General features: G+C 52.6%; 6 protein-coding genes across 6 annotated transcripts; 3 read left to right on the forward strand and 3 right to left on the reverse strand.

The window, feature by feature from the left end:
- Positions 1-1,515: 1,515 nt before the first annotated feature.
- Positions 1,516-2,712, forward strand: N0V89_010416 (uncharacterized protein; the record flags this gene model as incomplete). The annotated part of the gene is made up of 1 exon (XM_056219160.1): positions 1,516-2,712. One exon carries the CDS (start codon positions 1,516-1,518, stop codon positions 2,710-2,712), a length of 1,197 nt encoding a protein of 398 aa, XP_056066287.1.
- Positions 2,713-4,347: 1,635 nt separating this feature from the next.
- Positions 4,348-5,287, reverse strand: N0V89_010417 (uncharacterized protein; the record flags this gene model as incomplete). The annotated part of the gene is made up of 2 exons (XM_056219161.1): positions 4,348-4,797; positions 4,883-5,287. 2 exons carry the CDS (start codon positions 5,285-5,287, stop codon positions 4,348-4,350), a joined length of 855 nt encoding a protein of 284 aa, XP_056066288.1.
- A 1,947-nt stretch (positions 5,288-7,234) lies between these two features.
- On the forward strand, positions 7,235-8,969 carry N0V89_010418 (uncharacterized protein; the record flags this gene model as incomplete). The annotated part of the gene is made up of 3 exons (XM_056219162.1): positions 7,235-7,504; positions 7,658-8,269; positions 8,331-8,969. The coding sequence occupies 3 exons, from the start codon at positions 7,235-7,237 to the stop codon at positions 8,967-8,969; spliced, it is 1,521 nt and encodes a 506-aa protein (XP_056066289.1).
- A 725-nt stretch (positions 8,970-9,694) lies between these two features.
- On the reverse strand, positions 9,695-12,961 carry N0V89_010419 (uncharacterized protein; the record flags this gene model as incomplete). Its single annotated transcript, XM_056219163.1, has 5 exons — positions 9,695-10,009; positions 10,229-11,434; positions 11,483-12,602; positions 12,651-12,901; positions 12,953-12,961. 5 exons carry the CDS (start codon positions 12,959-12,961, stop codon positions 9,695-9,697), a joined length of 2,901 nt encoding a protein of 966 aa, XP_056066290.1.
- Positions 12,962-18,441: 5,480 nt separating this feature from the next.
- Positions 18,442-21,534, forward strand: N0V89_010420 (uncharacterized protein; the record flags this gene model as incomplete). The annotated part of the gene is made up of 3 exons (XM_056219164.1): positions 18,442-20,703; positions 20,759-21,445; positions 21,502-21,534. 3 exons carry the CDS (start codon positions 18,442-18,444, stop codon positions 21,532-21,534), a joined length of 2,982 nt encoding a protein of 993 aa, XP_056066291.1.
- Positions 21,535-23,703: 2,169 nt separating this feature from the next.
- N0V89_010421 (uncharacterized protein) lies at positions 23,704-25,200 on the reverse strand (the record flags this gene model as incomplete). The annotated part of the gene is made up of 1 exon (XM_056219165.1): positions 23,704-25,200. One exon carries the CDS (start codon positions 25,198-25,200, stop codon positions 23,704-23,706), a length of 1,497 nt encoding a protein of 498 aa, XP_056066292.1.
- Positions 25,201-25,287: the final 87 nt, after the last annotated feature.

Below are 25,287 nucleotides of genomic sequence, written 5' to 3' on the forward strand. Positions count from 1 at the left end.
CGTAAGAAACTATGCAAGATGCTACAGTGAAGCCATTCTGTTGCTTTCCTTGAGTAGGGGTTGCAATGTCAACATCTTATCCCTGTCTACTGTGCTCCTCGTTTATAGGTTCACTCGTTCGCTCTTACTGGTGTATAGAAGGTAGGGCTTCCGGTTGCTTATCGCGCCGACGCGAATCACGTGATCGGGTGTAATTCCGTGCGACTGCCTCATCCTATCGACGTTCGCGCCTGCTTGGCTGGCTAGACAGACCAATGTTGGACACGGCAACGCATACATCTTCAATTCTTGCGGTTATCACTCTCATCCTGCTGTCTGCGAACCAGTGGCGGAGTCTACGCTACCGCTAGGTGCGGGGGCCTGCCTGAGGCTGAGCTGCTTACCGTACGAATATAGCAACAGAATGTCGCGACCTCTTCCCATCACCTTAGCAATTTTGACGACCATGTGAAAAACTTCGCAGAGCCGTCGTAATGGCCGTGGACTCAATCTACTCACCTCTACCTGCGAAGGCACAAACGATTCGCTTACTCCGGTTACTCCCAAATGCGTTCAGCAGGGATATCGAATGCGAGCTTTTGGAGCGTCCTATTGCTGAAGCACGCGATCGTTATATCGCCATATCATACACCTGGGGAAACATAAACGCGACCAAGCAGGTCCTCATAACATGCAACGGCGTCCGGGTCCCTGTCTCTGAAAATCTATGCACGATACTGCGTCGACTTCGACATCCACTTCGCAATGCAAATGTCTGGGTTGATGCTCTATGCATCAATCAAGCAGACACTTCCGAGCGGACAGACCAGGTTGGCCTAATGGGCGAAATATATAGGAATAGTCGCGAAACCGTGATATGGCTGGGCGAGCCAACTCCGAAAGACGAAGACGGACGACGGTTCCGCAGTTCTTGCTGTTCGACTGCGAACAAGATATACCAAGAACAAGGAGGCCCGTTACGACTTGTCTGGCATGGGGGTACTGCAGATGACTACATTTTGGATCAGTATATGCAGGACTGCCTACATGATGATCTCAGTTCCGCGGATGTCCCCAACGATGTCTTTGGGGCATTTTGTCTTATCTCGAGTCTAGCTCAGGGCACCTCGAGCAGAGTGTTTGAGATGCTCAAACACGATGAGAGCCGGCTGTGGGCCAGGTACGATCAAGACCAAAGCTTGTACGACTTGCTATCTGGGGATGTGCATGTCCTAGGCTCGAGAGCAGCAAGAGTCTGGGCTGGGCTTGAACGAATAATGAGCAAGTCTTGGGTGAGTAGCTCCAAGTAACCAATTCTCATTTCAAGTCAAGTCAGGCTACATCATGCATTTTCTAACGACGTAGCAGTGGACTCGTATCTGGGTTATTCAAGAGACCGTTCTATCGCGTAAAGCAACTGTGCATTTTGGGCAGCTTTCTGCGCCTTGGACGATGTTCGCTGAGGCAGCAATCCGATTTGCTCAAGATCGCCAAACCTTCTGTCTGGACCTGTCTGGCGCCTTTCGCGGTCAAAGCATGTTGACTGCGTTCAGCAATACTGTTCTTCGAATCGACAATGCCCGGCAACAGAGCCAGGCATGGCTCGATGTCGACTTACTTTCACTGTTATGGAGGTTCCGCCCTCTCGAAGCGAGCGACAAACGCGACAAGGTTTTTGCGTTACTTGGCTTGGTAACCAACTGGCAAAATAAACCAGCGATGCTTCCCGACTATCGGATGGACGTAAGTACCACGTTTGTACAGACTGCAGCGAACATTGTACGGAGGACGATGTCACTCACAGTTCTTGCGGGTGACTTGGACGCCGTTCTGAATCGGAAGAGAGTCGAGGACCTCGCCTCCTGGGTTATGGACTGGTCTCTACCCTGTCTCCCGATCGAGATTGATAGAGTGAGTTCGCTCGGGCTATACGACGCCAGTGGTGGGCATACTAGCCCTGTACGTCTCCACCAGCAACACTCCATACTAGAAGCTTCGGGCTCCTACATCGACTACATCATCGCTGTGGGTGAGGTCAGTCGACACACTCAGATAAGCGAAACCCTCGCTGCCATCCGAAGCTGGAACTTCGAAACGCAGAGACATCAAGAGCTTCGCGGTTCCTATCCCACAGGATGCACCTACGACGAAGCCTTCTGGAGGACACTCATAGGCGACGTCGTCCACACAAACAATGGCGACACACGAAAAACCAACAACAAGGCCTCCTACCGCAGAGCCACAACCGACGACTTCGAAGCCTACCGCGCCTGGCGCATGTGGTCCCGCTGCATCGCGCGCGACACCCTCAGTCGCACTGCAACCTTCACCCAACGCGACCTCGACGACGGCATCTCCTCGATCCACTACGCCCTCAAGACGGCTACTACCTCTCGCCGCTTCTTCATCACGTCTAAAGGATACATCGGCTTCGGCCCAAGAACGACCCAACTCGGCGACGAAGTGTGGGTCTTGTCAAATAGCAAAGTCCCGTTCTTGCTTAGTGCTACACATACGCCCGCGCAACTTCCGCATTTTGGGCGGCAGCATAATATTAAGAAATGTACGGGTTCGGGGTTAAGCACACTGATCGGATGTGACGCTCGAGACGGCGTGTGCAACGAGCCGCATGGCTGCCGGCGCATGGTCGGTGATTGCTTCTGTTACGGGATCATGGACGGCGAAGGTTGCGCCGCAGCTGGGGAGGCAATGAAGCAGGTTTATCTGGTGTAGTGGCGTGATACACCACACGCAGTACCGCCGAGGAATATTACTGCGATATTAATACAGGATACCCCTTTCTTGTCACATTCTCAATATCATTATTCGGGGTGGGGGGTTTCAATATCGTTTCGTGGGCTTTGAGGAAAGTGATCCGGAGAATTGATATATCAGAAGCGGGATAAGACGTTACGGGAAGGTCTGGGGCGTGCATGGCGAGAGATCCGCGCAGGGAATGTGCGCCGTTATGGGTCGGTCCGATGGGCTGTTGGGGGCTGTACGAGACTTGTCGCGCTGTCAACTGCTGGCTTGGCGATCTCAGTACCGCATACCTACGATGTGAATCGAACGGACGTGTCAAACCAGAACAGCACTGTGACAACTCGCAATCCGTATCTGCCCCAAAAACAAATCGCGTGCTATACAAGAGTCGTATGTACAAAGACTTCAGCACCACTCCCACTCCACTCCCCTTTCACCCTTCACGTCTCCTCAGCCAGGCCTCAAGAAAACGTCCTTCTCCGCTCCAACATCTGCCCAAGCCTCCTCATTTTGGGCTTGAAAGCTCAGGCGTCACAGTGCCCCAACTCAGGCTTTTGCAGATATGTCTCCAGTGATGGTCTATCTTTTAGAAAGAAGTATCTTTGAAGAACAAATGAAAAGATACGCTATAATTTGAAAAGAGTCAGGTGAGAAGCAAGCACCATGAGCTTTTAGTCTTGGTGTTGTGAGTAAGTTACTTTGACCGTGTCGACAGAAGAGACGCACGGTACAGTATGCTTGCTTCAGACTGCTTGGATGTCTCTATGGCGATTTGCTCTACAGAAGAAGAGACTTGCACTTGTTGCGTGTGACGCAAGTGCGTCTCGCTCGCTCGCTCGTAAGCAAGTGGTACGAGAGGGGCGCGTCATCACAAGGTTCTTTGCAATATCGTAGACTACCATAGGTAGCTTCACCGATGAGGTCGTGAAAGCGATGGATAGAGATACGGGTGAGACATTCCAGTACAAACATGAAGTGTGGCTCTGGAAGGGTTCTTGCGCTACGCTTGCATGGTCAAAGGAGCTTGGGGGGAGCAACCGACTGAGGCGTCTGGACGGGCGTGTGGTGCGTAGCGAGACTGGAGCTGCGTGTTAGCAGTAGAGTAGAGAGATTGAGTTGTTGCACGTCTTCTGGATGGACTATGAAGGGAGTCGTGCGCGGTGCTTTAAGCGACTCTTTGTATGAGTGAATCCCTTGATTTGAGTTTGTATGGAAGCTCCACTGAGGCGAGGTCGTGGATGCGGTGGGCTGGACGACGACAGGTTCATGGAGAGTCTCGGTAGACTATTTCTGCACGCAGGATATTTCGTTTGTGTAAAGGACGTAGTGGTGGACGACGTTCTGTTCAATAGTCGCGACTTGGGAAGCTGTCAATGAATCGTACGTTTGAAAATTGATTGTAATTTAACTTTTTGGTTTGGAAGGGAGTACTATCTGCGCAGTCGTATCAAGCTACATACACTTTTCTATCTGTCAAGAAGGAACAGCCAGCTGTCGCAATTTTTTTTTAAAGAGCAGGACTCGCCGTAGCGAGTCTTCCACTAGCGAAATTAGGTTGTGATAGAGTTAGGCGTGGTCGTAAAATCTTGAGTCGCGTCTCGTCATTTAGAAAGACTTTCCGCTCTTCTGGCTATTGGCATCCTCCGTCGTGACACTGACGTGCGTTTGCACCACGATGTCCTTCCCATTCAGCGATCGCTGCGTACCGCCGCTGGTCTGTAGAGACTGCATCTTGATCTCAGCGCCGGGCTTGACAATGTGTTCCTCGCTCTCGTTGTCGAAGGTCATGTTCCTCGAAGCGTCGCGGCTCTGGGGACCCGGTCGGCTGCGATTCGAGGCGCTCGCACCGCCGCCACCAATGGTCACGAAGCCACTTCCGTGCGCGTTGTACTTGTAGGCTTTCCTGTTGCTGCTCGAGTTCATGGTGCTTGGGAGCCAGGGCTTGAGCCAGATCTTGAGGAGGGGGAAGACCATGGGGAGGTTCGTTGTGATGACGGCGATGAAGGTTTCTCGCGTGCCCCATGCGGCTGCTAACTGTCCGCCGTGCTCGGGATCCTGTGCGAGGGTTAATCAGAGGCTGTATCCGATGCGATGGTTCGGCAATCGCAGACAAGGGTCGGGGGAATGGGGCCGAACTTACGACCAGGACGTAGACACTCTTCAAGATCGCACAGACAACGATGAGGATACCGCCGCTGAGCACAAGAGTCGCAGCAAGCTTTTTGTACGTCTTCAAACTCGACTGCCACAGCATAGGCAGGGGTATCACGAAAAGATATATATCGGTCGAAACGTTCCCTACGAACATGACCCAGATAATCGGCTTCGAGACGGCTGCTTGGCAAGTATTTCCCGGATCAGGGTTGATCTGCCAGTAGTGGTTGAACGGTCGACATGAAAGGTAGATCGTAAAGATCAGCGTGACGAATGTTATTGCAATGAGGCCGATTGCAATGTAGATGCGTATGCGATATCGCTTGAGGCCCTCCTGAGAAGAATTCGTCAACGGGTGCCAGTTGAGTATACTCGGTACACGAACGTACATGCAGACGCAGGTAGAAAAACGCAACACAAAATTTTAGCGTCCAGAGCAGGAATGATGCTGAGGTCCATCCTGCTACTTGGATTTTGGCACCGATGAGTCTAGCAGTGTTGTTAGCTCTTGCCTTCCGCATCTGCGCTTCGATGCGCGGCAAAAGAATATGAAGAAACGTAACGTACCTGAGAGTGTATTCGGGATCATCAGGCGAAAGTGCACTCCGCTGTGCTGGGGTCATGCCACTGTTGTCTAGGCCATGCGCAGCAACTCCTACGTTGTATCCGAGACCGCACTGCACGGAATAGAAGATCTGTGTAGAGGACATGTCAGCTTGATGGATACTGTGCCGCATTATGGGGATACGAACCACCGCAAGCCATATTAGGTAGTCGTCTGGACGTAGGTCACGAAAACCCACGGCTACAACTCTCGCATAAGTTCGTAGGATCGTGAAGGAGACGCCTATAGTGTACAGCGTCCATAGCTCTACTACTTGGCTGGAAGGCATTGCGATCGTCGGTTTTCAGATACCCAGGTGTCGTTGATCTGGAGGAGGATCACTTGTGGGCCATGGGACTGTCGTTCACAGGGTGACAGATTGTTCATAAGGTCAGGCACGAGCATGCACTGCCACGTGAAGGAGTTGCATAGAATACCCACTCAACGGGCATAGATCACATCAGTATAGCCAGGGCATCGTAGTGATTTGACAGTGCAGACAGCTTGATCCAGAGAGCTGGAGCCGTGCATCCTCGGTTGATTAACCAAGTGAACCGAAGCGAGTGTGATGCGTGCGTCAGGTTCTGAATGTATGCCGATCTCCGAGTTGGTTGCAGGCATGTTGGGACCGAGGTGCAGATGTGATACAAGAGTTTCCCTGCAAGGACGTTCGACCGCGCGAGACTATCGAGACTAACGCCAACACGGCAACGATCCGAAATGAATTTGCTCCGCAGCCGTCTTCTAGCGTAGCGACGGCGACTCTCTTTTATGGAGTTAGCATTTGTTAGTCGAACTTTAAGAGGCTTCTAGCTTGAATTCTTCGCGAATGGCTACGCGGGCTGTTTGATGAGACACGGCCCGCAGCGCTACTAGCCATCCGCGATGGGGTACCGTTGTATTCTGACTACACATGTCTACAAAGATTGTTGCTGCTTGAAGCGTGGAAGTGTTTTTCGATTCGCGTAAAAAGCGTTTACCAAGGCCAGATCCTCCCGGGCTCGCAGCTCGCGACTGAAATCTCCGAACTTGCATGCATACACGCAACGTGAAAAAGAAAAGGGATAACAGGGTACCGTGTTGGCGGGACGAAGTTACGCGGAACGGAAGGAGCGACCAATGGAAAAACACCGCGATGTAGTAACCCTAGACGCCACAACGCGCTGAAGAGTGACATGCGATCCCCACGGACGGAAGAGTGCCGCCCAATCAATGCAATATATCGCTCGTACGACACGAACGCTAGATCGGTGGTGGGTGCATCGTGACTTCGCTCGCGTTATTTTCTCCAAAGATCTAACGCTTAGCAACATTCAGGAACCCAACTACAAATCAGGCATTCCGCCGAGCAACGCGCAAACTATCGCGAACGGTGCGATCCTTCGTGGCTATGGCGTCTTCCGCTTTCGTGCGCCCAGCCAATTTTTCTTCTTCTTTTGCAGAGCCAGAAGCTTTCCGGAATGGGGTCGGAGCCGCGATCATGTACTCGACCACTACCTCGGTTCTGTATACCCAGGAAAGCATGGTGTACCCCACCCTGGTTCACTTTCACTCGCCTCTGAGGCTCGTGTTCAAGGACCCTTGATTTCCAATTACAATGCGCGCCTTCCTTTCCGAGGGGCCATTTCCCACGTGTGGGAAATTCCCTTATCTTCCAGGCACCCGGAGCTAGAACATCCCACCGTCACAGGAAGCACTCAATCTTCTCCTGCGTTGTTGATTCGTATTCCCACAATGTTTGCTCGCTTCCTGACGCCATTGGCGGCCGCGCTGTCGGTCCTTCCTCTTGTTTCCTGCGGTCCTACCTCGGGTGACCTGCTCCCAAGAACACCTGCCTCGGGCATCGATGTTCAGGCATTTGCGAAGTATCTTAGCAAGAACGCCCAGATTTACGTTCCGGATGATGTCCAATTTAAGACCTACACGGTCCGGTGGTCAAACCTTGATGCACCGACGGTAAACGTTGTGGTCCTTCCTGGAACTGAGGCGGATGTTTCACAGATCGTATGTTCCCCGCTTCCTCTTACTCTTCATGTCGCACAAGCGGCTATGTGCGTCTCGGAGATGTGAGCTGTTTGCCTGACACATTGGCTCTCTGTCATCCCGATACACTGCACGTCTACTGTGGGGGACTCAAGCTGACACTGCTCGTTCAAGGTCAAATTCGCCTACAAGTATGACGTTCCCATTCTTGCTTACAATGGGCACCATGGCGCTCTCACTACGCTGGGAAAGATGGACTATGGCATTGCCATCAACCTGTCTCAACTCAATTCCCTGAAGATCGCCAAGGATGGAAAGACTGTGACCGTTGGTGGTGGTATCAACTCCCACAACATGACTGAGTCTCTTTGGGCAGCTGGAAAGCAAGCCGTCACGGGAACCTGTGAATGTGTCAGCTACTTGGGTCCTGCCCTTGGTGGTGGCCACGGATGGCTTCAGGGCCACCACGGCCTCATCTCGGACCAGTTCGTATCCCTAAACGTTGTTCTTGCCACCGGCGAGGTAAAGACGGTCAATCAGAGCTCTGATCTATTCTGGGGACTTAAGGGTGCCGGCCACAACTTTGGCATCGTCACGTCGGTGACCAGCAAGATCTTCGACATTGTATCCTCCAACTGGGCGATTGAGACCATCGTCTTCGGTGGTGACAAGGTCGAGGCCGTCTACGAGGCTGCCAATGAGTACCTCATCAAGAACGGCACGCAGAGCGCCGATATTCACCAATGGTCGTACTGGATGAATGATGCCACCCTCGATGCTGAGAAGGTAAGACAATCGCTGAGCCTCCACTAAGCTCCGTTGAACATTCGCTGACACTCCCCCCTAGCCCGTCATCTACGTCTATACCATGCAAGAGGGCGTCGACACCGTCGACCCCGTCTACACCCAGCCCTTCAAGGCCCTCGGCCCTCTGAAGGTCACCCCCCAATCCGGCACCTACCGCGACCTCGGCGCCTGGACCAACATCGCCCTCGACTCCCCTCCCTGCCAGGACTTCGGCTTCAACAACCCGCGCTTCCCCATCTACGTCAAGACCTACAACACCACCGCCCAGCGCCTCGCCTACGACCTGTACGCTTCTAAGATCGCGGGCGCAGACAACCCCTACACCAACTCCATCTTTATGTTTGAGGATTACGCTACGGGCGGTGTCCGCGCTATCGACGATCGCAGCAGTGCGTTTGCGTTCCGCTCCGACCGCGTGCTCGCCGCGCCGCTCATCATCTACAACTCCACCGGCGCGGCGGAGGATGCGAGCGTCGCGACGCTGGGGAATCAGTTGCGGGAGATTATCCACGCCGGGACGCAGCAGGCGGAGCTGCACACGTACGTAAACTATGCATATGGCACCGAGACGACGCAGGAGTGGTACGGGTATGACGCGTGGAGGCAGGAGAGGCTGAAGGCGCTGAAGACGAAGTATGATCCCAAGGGGAAGTTCAGCTTCTATGCGCCTATTGCGTGATGACGATCACCGTAGATAGTCTAATGATGGTGAAAAGGCGACGGGGGCTGGGATAGCGCCCTGAGCTGTAATGAATGTATATATGTTAACGAAGTGACACTGTATGTATGGTAGTGATGTGTGAAGTATAACGTTTCCTGATGATACTCAACAAAAAACATAAGAATTGGAAGCCTTTCTGAGCGGACCTGGAATATTGAAAGGTCTGAGGAATGGTTGGTCGAGTGCGAGTAGAAGCGCACTCGCGATTTGGCAATGTCGGAAAATAGAACATAGGTGGTACGACTTTACACTCTAGACCATGGCGTATGTTGACGTTGTTTTCTCGAAAGACGAGATGCATGAGCAGGTTCAGACATTCAAGGGTCGCCTGAGCTCCGACATTGCATATAAGCACTACCTTGGCTTCGAAGACATGCACCATTGACGGTTGACCTTGAGGGTCGCATGCAACAGGCGATCGTAAAGAAAGCGTACGCAGACGGCCATCGACTATCGCACCTCAATTCCTCCAGTCCCTCCATCTCACCTCTCCAACGCATCAAACAATCTCCAAACAAAGGCACAAACGCCAAAGCTATGCATTGATATAATTCTCTATAACATGATATCACGAAAGATACAAATCCAACCCTAAAGTCCAACGAAGCGAAAAAGGGTATACATTCCCATCCCCGTACGAGATAAGCTCTAAACCTCGTCCCCGGTGTTCGTCAGCGGGAAGCTTACAGCAGGAATATGGCTAGGAAAGCGAAGAGGACGGCGTGAACGGTAGGTAGCATGGTGGATGCTGCGCCGGTGAACTCAGATGGCTTGGAGGGCACGGGCGGGGAGGCGGTGCCGGTGGGCTCGTAGGCTGGTGTTGTGGTGTTGTAGGGGAGGGTGACTACGATGGTGGTGCCGGTGGTGCAGGGCGTGTTGGCTGGGGTGCCGGTGGGGAGTCTCGGTCGTGCAGGGGTGGTGGTGTTGCCTGCGGGTGGCGGCGGCGGGACGCTGCTCGATTCAGTGGGTGTGGTCTCCGCAGGGGTGGCGGTGGGACGCTGCTCGACTCAGCGGGGTGGTCTCTGGTGGAGGCGGGACGTCAGAGCTGCTTGACTCGACGACCTCGGTGGTCTGTGGGGGCGGCGGTGGGACGTCTGTGCTGGTGGTGCAGGGTGTGGAGGTGGATTCCGGGGTGGACTCTGGCGGCGGGGAACCGAGCTGCTCGACTCGACGACGGAGCTGCTGGACTCAACGACAGGGGAGGCGTGGAACTGGACTCGCAAGGGGTGGAGGTCGAAGGGGCGGGCGTAGGAGTAGGCTCGGGGGTAGGCGTGGGGTGGCTTCAGTGTAAGGGGAATGGCAACGCCATATCCATACTGACGCCTCTTCAGCTTGAAGTCGGTCACGTTGCTTTTGGGAACATCAGTGAACTTGGGTGTGCCAGTGCCAGTAGCTGCGACACCAGTGCCGACACCAGTGCCGATCGTGCCAACGCCAGTACCAATAGTGCCAACGTCAGTCTCAACAGGGTCAGTGTAGACATCGGTGGCAGGACGGAAACCCTTCTCGGGAGCAAGGCAGAGAGTGGGCATGGTCTTGACCGTGGTGAAGACGGTTTTGTGCTTGCGGATAGGCTTGAAGGGGTTGAGCTCGTTGGTATCGACACCGGGAATGACCATAGGCATAGCAGGAAGAACAAAGTTGAAGCCGAGATCGACAGCCATGGAAACGTTCCACTCGATGTAGACGAGCGACAGCTTGTCGGGCTGAGTGCTGTTGGTGCCGTTGGTGAGAGGGAAAGGTGCTTCGTTCGCGCGCTTGAGATTGCGAGCGCGCTGAGCCTGCAGAGAAGCAGGTGCGCGACGAGTGTTAGATGCGTGGCGGATGGCCTTGACGTCGCGCTTCGCAACAGATCGCTTGCCCGCCGTGAAGCCATCCTTCTTGTCTTGAGCCTTGGCCTCAGCTTCGGAGGCAGCAGAAAGGTCTGTGTCGTCGGTGTCCTCAGTCTCATCACCAGTCTCGGTGTCGTCGGTCTCATCACCAGTCTCGGTCTCGTCGCCAGTCTCGGTGTCATCGGTCTCATCACCGGTCTCGGTCTCGTCGCCAGTCTCTGTTTCGTCACCAGTCTCGGTCTCATCGCCAGTCTCGGTTTCGTCGCCAGTTTCGGTCTCATCGTCAGTCTCGCCATCCTCAGTCTCCTCGTCGTAGCTGAGGTCATTGCACTGAGTGTCAGCATCGTCAATGGTATAGACAAGCGCATCAAGACGAGGAAGGTCCATCTCGGCCTCAACACCGACGTCAAGGACAGACAGGAACTTGAAACCAATGGGAATGGAAGGAACCATGGCAACGGAGACGAAACCGTCAAGCTGCTTCTGCTTGAAGTTGAAGGGGAGAGGAGTAAGGGTTGAGTCTTGGAAACCCTTGACACCAGTCTTGGACATGTCACCAAGGTCGATGCGCATGGTGGAGTTGCTCGGGACCTACTATCGTTAGCTTTGGGAACCCATACAGAAAGAACGACTACATACCTCGAGGTTCATACCATAGCTCATTTCGAAACCGCCATCAAACTCATAGTCGGCCTCGAGAAGAGCCTCGAAGACAGCTCCAGCACGACCGACACCGGGGATGACGAACCCAAGAATGGGGAGCTCGAGTAGGCGGAAAGTGAAGTAACCAGTGCTCTTGGGCTTAGCGCCCAACTCGAAGTAGGCTTCCAAGCCGTTGGCCTTGAGCTCGACGAAACCACCGGTGACAACCTTGCCCAGGTCGAAGTCGACACCGCGCTTGGCCATCTTGTTGCGGCGGTCAAAGGGGTTCAGGTCAGGAAGCTTAGTAGGGATGGGAATGTCGTTGATGATGCTGTTAACCTTGGATTGAGCGGCATCAGCAGCACTGGTAATGGCAGCGACAGCGGTCTCAGCAACGCTCTGAATCTTGGAAGGAGCGGCGTCGACGATGCTGGTAACTGCGTCGACACCCTGGTCAAGCTTGCTGGTAACTTTGTCGACGCCCTGGTCGACCTTGCTCTCTAGCTTCTCACCGGCCTCATCCATCTTCTCGGGGATCGCGTTGATCAGGCTAGGAACAGCGCTGGCGACCATACCGGGAATCTCCTTGAGCTTGTCGGGGATAGCCTTGAGTGCTGCAGTGTCGATCTGGATGTTACCCTGTGAGAGGATGATCTCTCCCTTGGTCAAGCACTTCTTGCAAGTGAGCTCGAGGGGCAAGTTCGCAATGTTGGTAAGGGTGAAACCAACGGGAAGACCAGCAAGGAACTCGTCGGGCCTGAAGGTCTTGTTGGTGACTTCCCAGTTAAGGTCGAACTTGACATCGTTGACGTTGGGGTCCGAATCCTCAGGAACCTCATCCAAGACCGCAGTAGCGTTCTTCGCACCCTTTGCCATGCCCTCGGCGGTCTCGACGTCCGCAGCAGCCATTTCAGCGGTGGCAGCCAGGCCTTCTAGTCGTTCGATTTCTGACAATAGACGCTTGCGGATCTTGAGGTCAGTGTGCTCGCGGACGGAGTGGTGCTCCTCAGTGTGGCCAAAGCCAACCTCGATGCGGTCGAAAGCATGCTCAAATAGGGACTCTGCGACATCGAGCTCGAGAGTCGATCCGTCACGAGATGCCGAAGCACCGTGAACACTACCGATGTCAGCCAAAAGAAGTTCTTCTTTGTATGTAATGACTTACGTATAGACTGATCGCTCGCCCTCCGTGTTGCAGCCAACGTGGGAAGTGATGATGATACCACCTTCAGGGCCGTGGCACGCTAACCGAGCATTCATAGCCGAAGTGGTATCGGCGAACTTAAGGTTGATCTTTCCGTCAACACACTGGACATCCTCAAGGTGATGTTCAATGTCTTCCAAGTTGAGGATCGGCTTCTTGGAAGCAACCTTCAACTGCGAAGCAAAGATGGAGTGACCGTTGTATCTTGTAGGCTCTAATCAATTGTTAGCTGGTATACTCGACTTCTGGAGGAATCAACGTACCCTCAACATATGGCAGCTCATGCTCGAACGTCGGCTCGATCCTGTTTGATCGCTTGTGGGCGGACCTCTTCATTCCCGCACGCAGCACCCTCTCATTGCCAGTAGGAGCACGTGTAGCAACACTTCCTGCCTCCACACCTAGCGACCCGGCCAACAACAGCGCCGTCGCTGCTTTGTAAACGCTGAAGACCATGATGAACTTTGTTTTCAGATGTGTATCTTAGTGAAATGATGAATGATGAGTTGTAGAAAAGACTGTGAACTGAGTACCTCGCAGAGAGTACCGTAAAGAGTGAAAGGACGTAGAGCTACCCTTTCGGGATGAGGCTCTAGAACTAAAGAATGACTGAATGGAAAAAGAGAGAACGCAACACACCCAAGTGCAATGCAAAAAGCCTGTGAGATCACATCCAGCCTGGGAGGGGAGGCCGTTTGTATAATGCGCTCATGGCGGCGCAGTAGGCTACTTGCTGATCCATCGGACAACATCCTGCTCGGTATTGCTTGTGCCCATCTGAGCCAAGTCCAGCTTACAAGGTATGTGCCGCAGGGACTGGATCTAGCCAATGTGCGAACTGGTTGCCCTACAAAATCTCGTGGGCAGGCCGTTTCATGGGTCCGAAACAAGTTAACACCTCGTGCAGAACGTCCGGAGGCACAACCGGACACGCATGCTCACGGCAGCTATTATTGGGCCGAAGTGGGTCGCTGTAGGAAACGGTAAGATAATGGGGAAAGGATGAAAGATCAAACGTGAGCGTCCTCTCTGGCTTCCATGCGGGCTTCGGAGCTAGCAATAGATGAGGACAAGCGCACTCGCTTAGTCTGCCGTGTGGGGTCGATGGGGCTGAGAACCCCGACCTTTTCACTCTGCAACCCCGAGGACGACACAACTCTATGATCAAGCTCATTAAAGGTTCCATCTAAACCAAAATCGTGCCTCGTAGAATTCATCGTTCATATTACAATCGCGGTTATCGAGTTCTTTGCTCGCTCCCTGCTGTTCGCGGCAGGGTGCTGGCATCAGCTGAATTGAAGCTTCGGACATCGCGCCGCCACGGTCTATCGGACTTCGCAGGCTCATCTTAGCTATTTTGCACTCGCCTGCCACAATTATATCTCCGGTCGGATAAGCCTACGCCCGCCTGGGCCATCTAATCTCCATAGCTTTGGACGCTGCAACCCTACGCTGCCAAGCGGTTCGCACAGCCTCGTCACGTTCTCGCAATCTGCAGCACTTAAAACATCCTTATCATCAGCCATCGCCAACGAAAGATCCGTTTCGAACTGTGCTCACTCAGAATGCGAAAACGCGAGGCATCAGCATTATCCGAATGTTGAAGAGCTAGCTGTACGTTCCAGGTCTGCGACGTGTGAATACGGCCTTGCAACAGTGTTAGTTCGCCAAGTTCAGGCAGGAAACCCTGGAAGTATTCGTCTAAATCATCGCACTGCTAGAAGGATGATCGTGCCATACTGTGGGCCTCGTACGAGAACGATTCGAGGAGCTCTTTTAGCACACGACCTCCAAGAGCGTTCTGTGACCGGACCCCATTTGGCCCCAAAGCGACCTGGTTCGACCTGGTGTCTGTTGGCGTGCACAAATCTGCGTCTAGTGTCACAGTACTTTGCGGCTACGCTCACGTGTTTGTCCGGACTTCGCAATGCGCACAGATGCTGATCGCACTGGGTATCTGGAATGTCCGGTATCTTGTCGAACATCGTCGCTTCTATGGACTACCACTTGAGCATTTGAGATTGAACACCAAAGGGTGCAATCACCTCAACAGACCTGCTGTCTTGAAGTTTTAAGCACCTGTCTTTCTTCATCCTGGACCCGGCCTGACTGCCACTCGTAGGGATCGCCGATGATGCCCTTTCTTAACAGCGCGCGATCTCCCAAATACAGCGCAGCCTGGGGTGGTGCGCCTTCCGCTGTGGTGGGCAATTATCGCTCTGTCAAACAATTCCAACATCGCTTCGCAGAACTGACGGCGCATCAACGAATGTGAATGACATAGTCTCCATTGTCATGGCGCTCAATGTACTCGTTCTCGTAAAGGGTAGTTTTTAGCCATTCCTTGAACCGCCAGTACGCCCTTAAGGAATCAATCGTTGCGTCGAACGACCCTACACGTTCATATACCGCGTCTTCGCATCGGACTTGGCGAACAAGCACTAATCCTCCACATATTCGCGGCGGGCTTCCCAAAGAGAGTACAGGCAGAATGAATAAAGGTGAACAACCTTGGGTATGCGAGCGTTGACTACTTGATCGCCTCGCCATGTATGAGGGTGGTGCGGCTGCTCGTGCGCGAGGCAGAGGCGACCATGGATGCCCGAAGTCTCGTGACCTTGGTGATATTGGGGATTGAGGATCTTGAGACCAAGGATCTTGAGGTCGAGATGTTTGTAGCCAAGATCCTTGGAACCGAGGTGCTTGTGACCGAGGCTCGTGGAAACGAAGCCCCTGAGGTGCTGGCGATGAGACTGTTGCTATGTGGCGAGACGGCGCTGAGCGGATTGGTGCACTAGAGGTGCGGAATTGCCGCGGCGGAAGAGGGATCTGGACACGAGGGGGAACTGGTCTGGGGCCGCTGATGTCGCGGGACGTGGAGTTTGTCGACGGCTCTCCAAAATGCTGCGGACCGAATTCTGCAGATCGAAGAAAAAAGTTGAGGTGAATACCTCTATTCTCAAGATAGGAGTCGCGAAAGCGGTATTCTGATTCCGAATCTGGTGTTGATACCAGCTGATTGCGCTCGATGCTTCTCAAGGGGCCCTTTGCAACTAGTACCCTCCGATCGGTTTTGTCTTTCCAGTCTGGTTTGAATAGCATGTACGGTTCTTCTTGAGCAGTGAGCAGCCATTCAGGCCATGAGACTTGAGAATTAAGAGAGGCCCACGACCAGCTCGGAGCGCGTCCAATATCCGGGTTTGCGAGGCGTGCGTCCAATGGGTTCTCGCGCCAGAGCAGACTCCGAATCAGGTCACTTGCTCGGAATCCATGTATGTCGCGGTCCTCTATGCATTTCCCAATGCGATCCATGATTCCCCAAATTGCTGGAAGACGGTCTGACTCGAAGCTCAAACGGCGTCGCGTATATTCTTCGATGATCTGGAACCATACTGAACTGTAGAATCGTGCCTAGTGAAAGGTTAACTTCAAGTCAGGCTCAAAGGTGGTCTCTATTACAGTGTCCTTATCTTTGGAGCTGCTCTCGGTGTCAGCTTCAGCCAAGTATTGTATGTTCTTCCTGATCCTACGTCCATCAACGAGTGTGGACATGGATTTCGGAAAGCCAACTGGCCAAGTTTCGGAAGCCGTCATGCCGCATTCCCAGTACATTTGATCGTTACCAAAGTACAGCACTCTCTTCGACTAGGTGCTTACTTAGTACAGGGTCTGGTCTCTGGAAACAAACTTACCGATAATTCCTCTTGCAGGACCCATGCGCGATCAGCCAGAGGTCCGTCAGTCAGTCCATTCCATGAATACAAGTCCACGACGTAAAATTCGTCGTGTTGTTCATGTGCCCTGACCGTCTCGACTGCAGGCTGTTCACCTGTCCAGAATGTGGTTAGAGGTACTGCTCGTTTGTGAGCGAACTTGTTCATTTCCCGTGTTGCAAATGTTACGGCTGGAAATGGCACAGATTTCAACTTTTGTGATGGGAAAAGCCGATCGTTGCCGTCTTTGGCCGCAGACGCCATGATTGTTAGGACGGAGTTGTCGTAGTAGTCAGCCATTCGATGAGCCTCGTATTCCCAATCGTATTTATCTAGCTGATCCTGTACAATGCATAACGAATCAATCCAGATGTACTGATAGCCCAAATGGAGAGTGACATATAATGCGTCATGAAACAGTTGTCCAAGCTCTTGAATTGGGATGCTCTTTGACAAGTCGTCGAAGTTATTGCTTTTGAGCCTTAGATCTTTTCGGGATTCGGAAGATGGCTGAACGCCCCAGCAGTGGCTCAATGTAAGATAGCGAATTTGATCTGCGAGGCGCAACCGGTCTTGATCCGAAAATGAACGAACTCGAGCATGTAAAGTATCGTCGACTATTAGAACTTCGACAAGTCGTGTAGGTAGGCCTAAAGCCTTGTGCTTTCCTGGAGAGTTGTGAGTTGCATGACATTGAAAGTGGCCCTCTAGACAAGTCTGAAGCCATTTCTTTGCGTCGCTTAAACGTGACCCGAGGTTTCCTGGCAAGTCTCTCGTGAATGGCATTCTTCCCGCTGGTGTAAGTGTTAGGTGGTGCTTTAATGGTGATAAAGCGCGCCACATGTTGTCCGTGAAAACGATCTGGAACCGGTTCATAGCATCGTCTTTGAACAGTGGAAAGCCAGGATGGTCAACTTGTGTTGGGCTGTGACGGAGTCTGGTGCAGATGTAGCACCCTTTCGCAGCCGCATCTTCCTCATGGTCTATACGTCTTTGCTCAAGCTCTTCGGCATTCAGTTTCGTGATATTGAGGCTATTGGCTACGATGTTGAGACAAGGCTGACATAGCCACCCTTTGCTATCGGCCAAACAAGCTTGCCTCGACTCATCGGCCATGTTGCCTCCCGACGGTCGTTTGGGCGGGAAGACTGTCTTACTTATTCCAGGCAAAGTGACGAAATTCAACGTTGTTGGGGGGGAGGGTGAAGTATGACGAATTCGGAGCAGGCTGAAGGCACAGGCGCCCATTGATTTATACGGATTGCCAGGTACACGTCCCCGCACCTCGACAGCTTCCAACCGCAGCGCACACTGTGGCAGGCGCCATGCACGTACGCCACGCCAAACTTGTTATCGCGCGAGGCTGGATCATCTAGGCATCAACGTGATTTGCAGCTATCGCACTGCATTCGTTCGGCCTTCTATCGGATCCTTTCCTCAGGCTCCGAGGCCTTGACCGGTGGACACACTTTCCAGGTTCGTCAGCTCGCATGGTGTGGCATCCTAACCGCGCGCTCTCAATCCAGCCTCGATATTCACCGAGAACTTGCTCTCAGTTGGAGATTGGTTTTCTAAGACAAGGACTCGGGCCGAGCATCATCGAGACATGATTTGAAATTTCGAGCATCTGTTCCACATCGTTCTTTGCGTGGCCTTGCACTCGCACCGCTACATGTCACTGGTCCGCTTTCGCCTGCAATGCGCAGCACCCTGACCTTCCTCGTCATTCGTCGCGCGCACTCGTATTCGCATTGTGACATATCCCTGACTCGCTTCACCCTGCGTAGCTCCTGATTGTATCTAGCAGACGGCTAATCGCCGGAAAGCTCACAGGGTGGTGACCGGTGCTGAGAGATCACTCAAGCCACAACCTTGCCCCGCATCTGCCATGCTGTACTACGAAAGGAAAGCTGAACATATGCCAACCACCTATCTAACCTCAACCTACCTGGATAGCAGCCCGATGCGTTCCAAGGTTTAAGCTGCCCCAAAAGAACTCCTTTCTCCTGCCTACATCTGTCGAACCTCCGCACGAAGCAATGCGCCTTCTACAATGCAACGATAACGGCGAATTTACGTTCACAAAGGACCTGATCGGCGACGACGTTGTCCCTCAGTACGCAATACTGTCTCATACCTGGAAGGATGGCGAAGAAGTCACCTTCGAAGAGTTAAACAATGGCACTGGAAAGGAAAAACAAGGATACAAGAAGATACAGTTCTGTGGAGAACAGGCCAAACGTGACCGCTTACGGCATTTCTGGGTGGACACATGCTGCATCAACAAGTCAAACCAGGTGGAACTTCAGGAAGCCATCAACTCAATGTTCCGCTGGTACGAGAGTGCAGTACAATGCTATGTCTACCTATCTGATGTATCAACGGGGGAGCGCGAAGTGAACGATGAACGGAGTGGGATAGGCTGGGAGCCGGCTTTTCGAGCAAGCAGGTGGTTCACACGTGGCTGGACGCTCCAAGAACTTCTTGCCCCTCGTTCAGTCCAGTTCTACTCCTCAGAGGGCATCTTTTTAGGTGACAAATGTGCTTTAGAGCGAGAGATCTCCGAGATTACTGAGCTACCCACTTCAGCCATCCCAGGGACGAACCTTTCGCAGTTCAGTGTCGAGGAGCGCTTCTCGTGGGCGAAGCGACGCCAGACTACACGCAAAGAGGACAAGGCCTATTCCTTGTTAGGGATATTGGGACTGTTCATGTCCCTGAACTACGGCGAAGGGGAAGAGAACGCATTCCGACGTCTCCAAAAGAAGATAAAGTCTACGAGAGAAGATCAGGAATGTATCAAGCACCTGCGGGTGACCGATCCTCACGATGACAAGAAGCGAATTGAGGACACCAAGGGTGGCCTACTAAAGGATTCATACCGCTGGGTTTTCTACAATACCAACTTCCAGCAGTGGCGCGGCGGTCAGCAAGGCCGGCTGCTGTGGATCAAGGGTGATCCGGGCAAGGGGAAGACGATGCTCCTCTGCGGAATCGCTGATGAGTTAAGGAAGTCACTGGGAGAGACAGAACTACTATCCTACTTCTTCTGTCAGGCCACAGATGCTCGAATCAACAGCGCTACAGCCGTACTGCGCGGTCTGCTATACATGCTTGTCATCCAGCAGCCTCTGCTCATCTTGCATATACGAAAAAAGCATGATGATGCGGGTAGGGCACTCTTCGAAGACGCTAATGCGTGGGTCGCTCTGTCTGAGATCTTCACAAACGTTCTGCACGACCCAAGCTTAGGAGACACGTACATTATTATTGACGCACTTGATGAATGTATAGTAGATCAGAAAAAACTGCTCGACTTTATCGTCCAACAATCCTCTGCATCTCGCATCAAGTGGGTCATCTCCAGTCGCAACTGGCCTGACATCGAGGAACGGCTGGCGAAAGCTCGCGAGGGGACAAGACTAAGCCTTGAGCTAAATGCGGATTCTGTTTCTGCTGCAGTCGACTTCTTTATCAAAGAGAAAGTGCGTCAGCTATCGCAAGATAAGAATTACGACACCAAGACTGCAGAAGCTGTGCAACAGCACTTATCTTTGAACGCAAACGGCACGTTCCTATGGGTAGCGTTAGTGTGTCAGAACCTAAAAGACACTGCAAAGCGGAACGTTGTTAGGAAGCTAAGTGCCTTCCCGCCTGACCTTGGCTCGCTGTACAAGCGCATGATGGAGCAGATAAGCAGCTCAGATGATGCCGATGTTTGCAAGGAGATCCTAGCCTTGGCTGCGACTGTATACCGACCTCTCAACCTCGAAGAACTAGTAGCGCTCGTAGAACAGCTTGAAGAGGAAGCAGACGATCTTTTGGCTGTACAAGACATTATCAGCCACTGCGGTTCGTTCCTCACCCTACGGGAAAACACTGTCTACTTTGTGCACCAATCAGCAAAGGACTTTTTGCTGGACAAGGCAATGGACGACATATTCCCTTGCGGAAGAGAAGAGGTAAACCGTGCAATTTTCTCTAGATCGCTCCAAGTAATGTCTTTCACGCTTCATCGAGACCTTTACAGTGTACACAACCCGGGATGCCTCATTGATCAGGTCACGCCGCCAGATCCAGATCCACTAAGAGCTTCGCGATACTCATGCATCTACTGGATCGACCATCTCTGTGACTTAAGCTCTCCCTTCTATAAAGAAGAATCATTTGGCCCACTAGTCAGAGACAGCATTACCACTTTCGTACGACAGAAGTACCTCTACTGGCTAGAGGCGTTAAGCCTTTGCAAGGCTTTGCCAAGGGGAGTAGTATCAATGACTAGACTGGAGGCTGCAATCAAGGTAATGCTCCTTTAAGAACTATATCTAATAATAAGTATAAGCTGACAGTACATAGGATATAGCCGATACCTCTGAATTACACCAACTTGTTCAAGATGCGTGTCGGTTCATTATGTACCACAAAGGAGCCATAGAGAGCGCACCACTGCAAGCATATATGTCTGCACTTGTCTTCAGTCCAACAGGTAGCCTAATACGGAATTTATTTGGGCACGAGGCGCCGAAAGGCATTGTAGTTCAGCCAAGCATGACCAATGACTGGAGCGATTGCTTGCAGACGCTCGAAGGCCACAGCAACGATGTCCGATCGGTGGCCTTCTCTCATGACGCGACCCAGCTGGCATCTGCGTCCGTAGACAAGATGATCAAGATTTGGGACGCCAGCAGCGGAGCGTGCCTCCAGACGCTCGAGGGCCACAGCGATGAGGTTAACTCGGTGGCTTACTCATATAACTCGACCCAGCTAGCGTCCGCATCCAACGACAAGACGGTCAAGATCTGGGACCTCGGCAGTAGAGCGTGTATTAAGACGCTTAAGAGACACGGCAACACTGTCCGTTCGGTGGCCTTCTCTCACGACGCGACCCAGCTAGCGTCCGCATCCGACGACAATACGGTCAAAATCTGGGACGCCAGCAGCGGAGCGTGTCTCCAGACGCTCGAGGGACATAGCCATCTAGTTAGCTCAGTGGCCTACTCACATGACTCAACCTACCTTGCGTCAGCTTCCTTTGATGGAACCGTCAAAGTTTGGAACGCTAACAACAAAGCGTGCCTATATACGCTTGATGGCCACAGAGGCTGGGTGAAGTCAGTGGCTTTCTCCCATGATTCAACAATGGTAGCATCCGCATCATTTGATGATAAGGTCAGGATCTGGGACGTTGGTACTGGTACGTGCCTACAGATTCTAGAAAGCCATAGCGACTTTTCCTCAGTAGCCTTCTCTCATGACTCAACCCGATTGGCGACGGCGTCGTACAAGATAGTCATCTGGGAAGTAAGCACTGGGGAATGTCTACAAATGCTTGAAGGCCATAGTGGCGCCATCACTTCAGTAGCCTTCTCTTGTGATTCAACCCGGCTGGCGTCGGCGGGCGACAACACGGTCAAGATCTGGAATATTGGCCGCGACGCGTGCCTGGATCTTTCCGATAGCCATGACAGTAGCGTCATGACCGTGGCTTTCTCCCACGACTCAAAGCTACTAGCTTCAGCATCATGGGATAAAACGATTAAGATTTGGGATGCTAGTAGCGGAGCATGCCTACATACGCTTAAGGGCCGTAGCGGTGGGGTTACATTTATAGCCTTTTCTCGTGATTCAGCCTGGCTAGCATCGGTATCAATGTTAAAAACAGTCGGAATATGGGATATTCACAGTGGTGCATGTTTACGAACGTTTGAGGGCCACAACGATTGCATCTATTCAGTAGCGTTTTCCTATGATTCAACCCGGCTAGCTTCAACATCAAGCAATACGGTTAAGATCTGGAACACTGGCAATGGAACGTGCCTGCGCACGCTCGAGGGGCATAGCGACGATGTCTCGGCAGTAGTCTATTCTCATGATTCATCCCGATTAGCGTCAGCCACATTTGATGGAACAATCAAAATCTGGAACGCTGCTGACGATGGAGCATGCCTGTATACACTTGAGGGCCATAGTGACCGGGTCACATCGGTGGCCTTCTCTAATGATTCCACTATACTGGCGTCGGCATCGCGGGATGGAACGGTCAGGATCTGGGATGCGAACAGTAGCGTGTGCTTACGGACACTTGAAGTTAGCATGCACTTGGTACACATCTCATTCGACCACGATAACTCACGCCTTCACACCAATGCGGGCACCATAACAATCGGAGCAAGCTCAATCATACCTACGGCAGATTCAATAGGTCAAACCGCTCAATACAGTGGCCCACGTTTGAGCCCAGATGTAACATGGATAACATGTAACTCGGAAAATTTTCTGTGGCTACCTTCAGAATATCGACCAGGTTCAACCATATTGGGGAATGTGATTTCAGCCATGTCGGGGAATGTGATTGGGATAGGTAATGCGATCGGCAGAGTGCGCATATTCAAATTTGACTCTGACCTTTTCAAAGAAGAATGAGCATGTCAGGATTGTGTATTTTTTTTTGTTGCTTCATATTAGACTAGCGATCAATCAAATTGTCGAAAGGGCGAACAAACGCCTCGCCTGCGCTAGTCAGGAAGATGGTCGACCTGTTTCTGCTCTCCCCTTGTGAGTTTTCCGGCGATAGATGAGTACCATATCACGGTAGATCACACAACCGTCTGCTGGATACAAGCAGGAGCTACACGCTTGAAAGTGATCTAACGCGTATACTTGAGGTATAGCTTCCGCTAAGCGAAGCTGACGCCCTTGCGGTGAGAAAGCTCTCAAAGTGTAGTAACTGGAAGCCGTTTCTGCAAGAGAGTGGACGTGCCTTTGGAGGTGCACTTTGTGGTTCCCTTCACCCCCGCTCTTCAACCTCAAGCCATACAACTCAGTCCTGTACACCTCACCGTGCTGTCGTTCTATCCAATTCTCGCGTCCTCGTGTACCTATTCATGCAGCACAACGAGGCTCATCCTTTGTGTCTCGGGTGACACCTGCCACAGGATGGAGCCTTGAAGCCTTAGGCAGACAGGCACGACCTTCAACCTCGACTTCATCAGGCTCGCCAACATCCGCCTCTTTGCATCAAGATTCGTTACTGTGGACAGCCTGGAACCTGTCATCACGATTACCGGACTCCACGCCCGCTGCCCCATCCAACTCTCCCGTCGTCTTTCCATTTGCGCAGCGAAACGAGGCTCATCCCTTATGTCTCGCATGGCACCTGCCATGAGATAGAACTTTGATGCCTCAGGCAGACAGGCGCAACCTTCCACCTCTACTTCATCATTGGCAAACTCGCCTTAGACTCGCCAACCCCCGCCTCTTCGCTACTGTGGACAGCTTAACCAGCCTCCCGTCTCTGTGCTTCACTGAAACCCCATCTTCAAAATCCACGGCTTCCTCCTCTCCAGATCCAGAATAACCTGCCCAAACAGCCCATTCGCCCAGCTAAACCACTGCCTGCTCCACACTCCCTCCGTATGCGCATGCACACTCTCGTGCATCAACCCATACCCATCCGTACTCTGCACTAACCACCTTAGATTCTTCACTATCTCGTCATCGTCGTCGCTCGTCAGGATGGCCATGATGTTCGCCATCGGCCACGCCCGTCCCGGTAGGGTATGCATACTTCCTACACCCTCTATGATAGGGCCCCATGCGTAGTACGGGTTATCCCGAGAGAGGATCTTCCGCCGCGTGTTCTGGTACACGGTGTCGCTGGCAGGTGTGTAGCCTAGGAACGGCGCAGAAAGCAGGCTAGGCACGTTTGGATCGTCCATTAGGATCGCGCTTCCGTATCCGTCGATCTCGTACGCGTAGATAGGACCGTACTTGGGGTCCTGGATAACAGCGTGGGTCTCGATGCCGTTGCGTATCCCGGTGCTGATTTGGCGCATCCAGGTCGTTAGATTACTGCCTGGAGGCTGGACGTGCGCCATGATGATGGACGAGGCGTTCAGTGCAACGCTGTACATCATGTTGCTGGGGATCAGGTACTGATAGATACAGCTGTCATCGCTGGGGCGCTGGAAACTCCTCACCAACCCAATGCCTCCCCTGTGTGGACTGCCATTACAATCGTTAATGGGTGTCCCGCCGTACGGCGCACAGTACGTGTACGGCGTGTGCTGCCAGTTCCCCTCCGCGTCGTAGCTGTCCATCATCATCGCTTCCGTTATCTCTAGGATCTTCTTGACGGCAGCGATCCACGAGTGTTCACTGAAAAACGTGAAGTCTCCCGTCATGCGCGCATAATCCGCCGAAAGCTGTAAGAACGAAGCCAAAGAGTCCAGCTCCCACTGACAGCTAAACACAGCCATATAGTTGTAACTTGGACTAATCGTATCGCTATTCGCAGAGCTCCTCCTCATAATCCCGCTCTCCACCGGCGCCTGGAACGCATTGCAAAAGGGGTTCCCCAGAATATACCTCGCTTGGAGATTAAGCGCGCCCCTAAACAAACTCGCCAGGCTGCCTTTCTTCTCCGACGGACGTAGCAATGAAGTATACGACTGCAATTGATTCGCCGAATCCCGCAGCCACATAGCCTCTATATCCCCCGTTATTACAAAACTCAACTCCTGCTCTTCTTCCCGCGCCAGGCGCGCTATCTCTTCGTCAGATAGTTGGAACTTATGACTAGCATCCCACTTCACGCTCCTATTCATCACGGGATCCACCTCCTCCACAACCGTCTTATTCGCATACCCCGTCCACGCAACCGTCGTGTCCAGCGTAGACGGCCACGTATTCTCAAATAACCGCATCAAGTCCGGGTCTACGATGACGCTTCTCAGTCTTTCTATCGTGGCTTCGACTTCCTGGCTCTTGAACGTTCGACAGGGGGGGATGGGGCGCATGGAGGAGTTGCCATTTTCCTGAGGAGAGGGGAGGTGCTTTTGGTAGGCGTAGTTTGTGTAGATGGGGCATTGCGCTTGGACGTGAGA

Source organism: Didymosphaeria variabile (genome assembly GCF_027946475.1).
Source record: "Didymosphaeria variabile strain IMI 356815 chromosome Unknown scaffold_8, whole genome shotgun sequence".
In the NCBI taxonomy this organism is placed as follows: domain Eukaryota; kingdom Fungi; phylum Ascomycota; class Dothideomycetes; order Pleosporales; family Didymosphaeriaceae; genus Didymosphaeria; species Didymosphaeria variabile.